General features: G+C 42.7%; 1 protein-coding gene across 1 annotated transcript; it reads right to left on the bottom strand.

Moving 5' to 3' along the window:
- Positions 1–935: 935 nt before the first annotated feature.
- On the bottom strand, positions 936–4885 carry LOC116465200 (constitutive coactivator of PPAR-gamma-like protein 2; the record flags this gene model as incomplete). The annotated part of the gene is made up of 5 exons (XM_032148366.2): positions 936–1107; positions 2060–2333; positions 3117–3397; positions 3823–3899; positions 4786–4885. Coding segments are annotated over 5 exons (904 nt in total), but the record flags the coding sequence as incomplete, so codon positions are not given.
- Between the last annotated feature and the right edge of the window lie 1345 nt (positions 4886–6230).

Raw genomic sequence — 6230 nt, forward strand, 5'->3', positions numbered from 1 at the left:
TTTTTTCGAGACAGGGTCTCACTCTGTCACCCAGGCTGGAGTACAGTAACACGATCGGGGCTCACTGCAGCCTTGACCTCCCAGACTCAATCAATTCTCCCATCTCAGCCCCCCAAGTAGCTGGGACTACACGTGTACACAACCACGCTTAATTTTTTCAATTTTTAGTAGAGGCGGAATTTCTCCATGTTGCCCAGGGTGGTGTTGAACTCCTGGACTCAAGTGATCCATCCACCTTGGCCCCACAAAGTACTGGGATTACAGGCATGAGGCACAGCGCCCGGCATTTTTTCTAGTGATGGAGTCTTGCCATGTTGCCCAGGCTGGTCTTGAATTCCTGAGCTTAAGTGATCCGCCTGCCTTGGCCTCCCAAAGTGCTGGGATTACAGGTATGAGCTGCCATGCCTGGTCCAGCATGGTTCTTTTTTTTTTTTTTTTTGAGACGGAGTCTCGCTCTGTCGCCCAGGCTGGAGTGCAGTGGTGTGATCTTGGCTCACTGCAAGCTCCGTCTCCTGGGTTCATGCCATTCTCCTGCCTCAGCCTCCCAAGTAGCTGGGACTACAGGCGCCTGCCATCACGCCCGGCTAATTTTTTGTACATTTAGTAGAGATGGGATTTCACCATGTTAGCCAGGATGGTCTCAATTTCCTGACCTCGTGATCCACCCGCCTCAGCCTCCCAAAGTGCTGGGATTACAGGCGTGAGCCACTACGCCCGGCTCAGCATGGTTCTTATAAGTAGTAGTCACTCTAAATGCTTGATAATTGCAGAATTGGGGCTTAAGTTAATGTATTCCCAGTACCAGTATGCATTTTGTTGAATGTTGCATTTTCTTAAAGACTACTCCATAGCCAAAGGTACCCAATGTGCCTGCACAGACATATCTGCTCTGTGTCAAGTGCTGAGAGAATTGTCATAGCTAGAACTACACTTACCTTCCACAGGCAGCCGCCGTCGCATGGCCAAGCGTTCCATTTTCCTCTGTGTCTCTGCCAGACTAAAAAGAACTCCATATACATATTGACGAGCTGACCGGAATAAGAGAGCAGCTGGAGGCAGCTCCATGTTACACTCATCCTCAATACATACGGGGATCTTAATTTCACCCTAACAAGAGAATGTTCCAGGGAAAAGGAAAAAATGAGTTACTTCAAGGTTTAGAACTGAGCTGAGAAGAACCAATAATAAACTGTAGCCTCTGTGGCCTACTAAATTTTTTATTTGTATTTAGACAGAGTTTCATATTAAAAAGAAGCTGTAACAAGCTTAGCTGATTGCAGCCAACTTATAAGCTATTATTTCATTTTTAAAGTCTCAACGGCCAGGCGTGGTGGCTCATGCCTGTAATCCCAGCACTTTGAGAGGCTGAGGCGGGTGGATCACCTGAGGTCAGGAGTTCGAGGCCAGGTGAAACCCCGTTTCTACTAAAAATACAAAAGTTAGCCAGGTGTGGTGACGGGTGCCTGTAGTCCCAGCTACTCAGGAGGCTGAGGCCGGAGAATTGCTTGAACCTGGGAGGCAGAGGAGTGCAGTGAGCGCCACTGCACTCCAGCTTCGGCAACAGAGCGAGACTCTGTCTCAAAAGATAAAATAAAATAAAATAAAATAAAATAAAATAAAATAAAATAAAATAAAATAAAATAAAGTCTCAACAATGACTATAGCTAATGAATGGGGAAAGTCTACCTTAGGCATTTTGCTGGAGGATGGATATGTATAAGACCGGAGGAGGGGAACTTCCAGCTTTGCAGAAGTAGAAAAGGGCATAAAGCCTCTTAGACTGTGTCCATCCCTAGAACCAGACCAACTTGGTGCATTATCTACTTCAAAATCTCACAATTACACTTCTCTTCTAGGGGCCTCATTTACCACACAGTCCCAACTCCTGCTAGTCTGGCCTCACTTAAGGCCTTAGTATGATGAGGGGCCCACCGCATGTGGCCTTCTTTTTCTAACTTCATATACCAGTGATCAGAATGTTCTCTGGTAACTTACAGTCCTAGGAAGTAGGAAGTATAGTGTTAAGAGCAGGGAGGTAGGTGCTGATGTGCTGCCTCACCTTAGTGAGGACGTGGTAGATATATGGGTACATAAGACCCCTCCGGTGTCTGTGTTCAGCAACTCTCAAGACTTCCGGAGCTACTGGAGGTAAGGGTGGAATGGTGATATCCATGTGGTTCCTCGTAGACATAGACAGCAGAGATGGGATGTGGGGCTCACCATCACCTAGGCTCGCTTCTGAAACTCCAGTATCAACAGGCTGTGCCCAGGACCCTCTGTCACGATTGGGATTTCCCCACTCAGGCTGGTGCTGAAATGCTTCTGTGATATGACTAAAAAATGTAGAAAGACAGTGTCAAACAGAAAAGGGAGACTGATAAAGATATTCCTACTTAAGATGCCTGTTCTGGACCCAAGGGGTCTCACAATCCCTTTGGAGGCCAGGACACTTGGTAGCACTGGACTGGTACCTTTCCTCTCAATGGCCATTACTGACTTCCTGGCTTCTTTCACCTGACACCAACCAAAGTGATCAAAAGTCATGGGAATCACTCTGGACCCTTTATACCTTGTAAGAGGCCATGTTTAGAGTTTGCTTATGTTTTAAGAAAATAATCACAATTACAACCTCAAAGCAGCTCTGTTTCCCAGGAATAATCTGCTTAGAGGAATAATCTGCGAACAAATGAGCTAGCCCAAATCCCACTGTTTTAATCCTCAGAACCCTGTCTTAGTTACTAAGCAATAAAATTGCTTACTCAACGATTCCACTATTTCCACTCTACAAATGCTTTTCTTTTTTTGACATTTAATCTACCCTCCTCACAAATTAAGAAATGACAGCCACAATACCCATACCAAGGCTTCATTAACCAGCTACTATGCTGCCTTTTACTTCAGTGGCCTGGGTGTTTGAAAATTACCATCTGCACAGGGCCAAATAAGCATGAAGTGGGCAAGCATAGAAAACGTTTTCTTACTTTGCTTTCCTAAGAGCAAAACACCACAGAGGAAACCCAGGAATTACACTTTCCCACACCCTCCACCCATTTAACAAGCAAAATAATACAGATGCCTCAGAAATTTATTTCCTTAGGTGTCACAGAGATACTTACTCAGAGCTAGCTCCATTTGGCTCATCACCATCAGAGGAAGAGGAGTGGGAAGAGTCTGGTCCCAAAGGAGGTGAGGCTTTAGAAGGCAGGTAATTGGGAAACTGGGATGCAGAAGAGTCATAGGAGACAGCCCAATTGACAAAGGGGCTGTTCTGCAGCATGGGATCCTCAGAAAAAGCATGGGATTCCCCCAAAGCATGGGAGGAGAAGAGAAGAGATGAGTTGGGTCCCACTGGGAATGGTGGTGGATATTTCACTTTCTGGGGCACTTGATGAGAAAACTAAATGATAAAACAGACAGAAAAGCTATTTAACATTTTATAAGGCTCCAAGATGGCTCCCTCAGAAGTTGTGACACAGTGGATGATGCCAGTAGCGGAGATTGTTGAGATACAAAGTACCTACTGAGAATGAGAAATGATTCTAACAGTGATGTATGAACAGAATCATCCACAGACAGGACAATGAACAGTTGAAGTCTCCTAGAACTACTCTCTGATATTAGCTAATCTATTTTCATAATGCCTAGTGGTTACTGATTTGGATGCTTTTTTTGCATAGTCTTCCAGCCTTAAGTTGAGAAGGTAATGTAGTATATATAGCCTTGACAATCTAATAATACTGAATCACCCTAACTCCTCAGATTATAAAAATCAGGAAGCAACCTGAGTCTAATGCTATCTCAGGCTTCTTAAAGGATGCTTACCATTGGCTTTCCAGCAGAAATGGTGCCCACTTGATTTCGTGGAAGGGGAGGATTTCCAAGCCTATTATTCCGAAAACCTGAAGCCAAGAGAAAGAGCTACACTTCAGTCAATCCTAATAATTTTACCATGTTATATTCTGCTCACCCCATATCACCTGAAAAAGTGTTATTAATAAATAAGTTACAATTTATTGAACAGCTACTATGTGCCATGCTGGGAACGTTACATAAATTATTTCATCTGGTAAGAATCTTATAAAGTAGGTATCATGAGCCACATTTCATATAAATGTGACTTGCCAAGGTTCACTTGCTGGTAATTAGCAGAAGTGGAATTCCAACTCAGGCCAGACCCCAAAGACAGGGATATTTTACATATACCAGGCCAGAATGGGGGTTGGCATCAGAAGAAGCCCAAGCTAAGGAAATGGCATTGCACCCCATCTGTAAATTTGAGAAAGCAGGGCCCTTCTTTTTTTTTTTTTTTTGAGGTGGAATTTCACTCTTGTTGCCCAGGCTGGAGTGCAATGGCACGATCTTGGCTCACTGCAACCTCCGCCTCCCAGGTTCAAGCGATTCTCCTACCTCAGCCTCCTGAGTAGCTGGGATTACAGGCGCCTGCCACCATGCCCAGCTAATTTTTTGTATTTTTCATAGAGACGGAGTTTCACCATGTTGGCCAGGCTGGTCATGAACTCCTGACCTCAGGTGATCCGCCTGCCTCGGCTTCCCAAAGTGCTGGGATTACAGGCGTGAGCCACTGCGCCTGGCCAGGGTCCTTCTTATGTTATGTCTCTTATGACACAGAAATCAAAAGGAGAAAGCCTACCAAACAGGGATGAGGAATGACTTGTAGGAGGATACAACACGAATGAGTGATTCAACTCTGGCCCTGGAGTTCCTGAGGGACCAACTCAGTTTCCCCTATGAACAGAGCAGCTTAGGGTCAGATGGAAGCCTTACCTAGAAAGGACGTACCCACTGGCAGCGAAGAGAGTTTGGTTGTGACTGAATAGTACTCAACTGCTTTCTTGAATCGCTCTATTTTATCTTCTGTCCTGGACTGGATGTTGGAACATCAGATTTTCAGAAGAAAAAACAACATGAGAGTGTTTTTTTAATGCAGTTCATAATTTGGGAATCAAAATAATTATCAGAAATCAAATATTTAAAGAAACCTAAGACAACAAATTTTCGCTTTGCAGAAAAGATTAGGCAGGGAGAAAGCATTATGAAAAATCAAATGTGGAATACTTAAAGCTTACTTATATTTTGTGCTATTCTAAAATGATTACATGATCATTACAAAAAAATACAATGGGATAAGGGGGAAAAAATCACATAGTACCACCATCCAAATATATTTTGGTGTCTTTCCAAAATAATTGGTGTCTTTCCTTACAGTATGTTTTAATTTTATTATTACTATTATTATTATTATTATTATTATTATTATTATTATTATTATTATTATTGAGACAGAGTCTCGCTCTGTCACCCAGGCTATAGTTCAGTGGTGCGATCTTGGCTTACTGCAACCTCCACCTCCCAGGTTCAAGCGATTCTCCTGCCTCACTCTCCCGAGTAGCTGGGATTACAGGTGTGTGCCACCACGCCCAGCTAACTTTTGTATTTTTAGTAGAGACAGGGTTTCACTATGATGGCCAGGCTGGTCTCAAACTCCTGACCTCAGGTGATCCATCCGCCTCGGCCTCCCAAAGTGCTAGGATTACAGGTGTAAGCCACGGTGCCCAGCCAATTTTTTTTAATTTTTGCTCAGGCTGGTTTCAAACTCCTGGCCTCAAACAATCCTCCCGCCTCGGCTTCCCAAAGTGCTGGGATAATAGGCATGAACCACTGTGCCTGGCTTACAGTATTATTTTATATAATTTTGTTGATGTATAGCTGGTCTATTTTAATATATATATTTTTCTATAGTTGACAGTATGCTTTATGTACAATTTTGTATCCTGCTTTTATTATAATAATCTAAGTAATTTTGAATGGCTGCATATTTTGACATTATGAATGTGTCATAAATTATGTAACCTCTTCCCTAATAAACAACACTTAGGTAATTTTTCACATTTGGCTTTTATAAGTTATACAGCAAAGAGTATATATTGTCTATATAAATTTTTTCTGGATTTCAGATTATGCTCTTAGGAAAATATCCTAAAAATGAAATTATTGGTTCAAAAGGTATGAACCTTAAAACCAAAGGCACTTAAACATATATAAAACCACAATATGACACTACTACATATCCACCAAAATGGCTAAAGTAAAAGACTATCAATATCAAGCACTGGCAAGGATATGAAGTAACTGAACTCCAGTACATTGATGGTGGGAGTGTACATTGGTACAGTTTGGAAAACAATTTGGCAGTTTCTTATAAAGTTAAA

This window comes from Hylobates moloch, unplaced genomic scaffold, assembly GCF_009828535.3.
Source record: "Hylobates moloch isolate HMO894 unplaced genomic scaffold, HMol_V3 SCAFFOLD_3775, whole genome shotgun sequence".
NCBI classification, from domain to species: Eukaryota; Metazoa; Chordata; class Mammalia; order Primates; family Hylobatidae; genus Hylobates; species Hylobates moloch.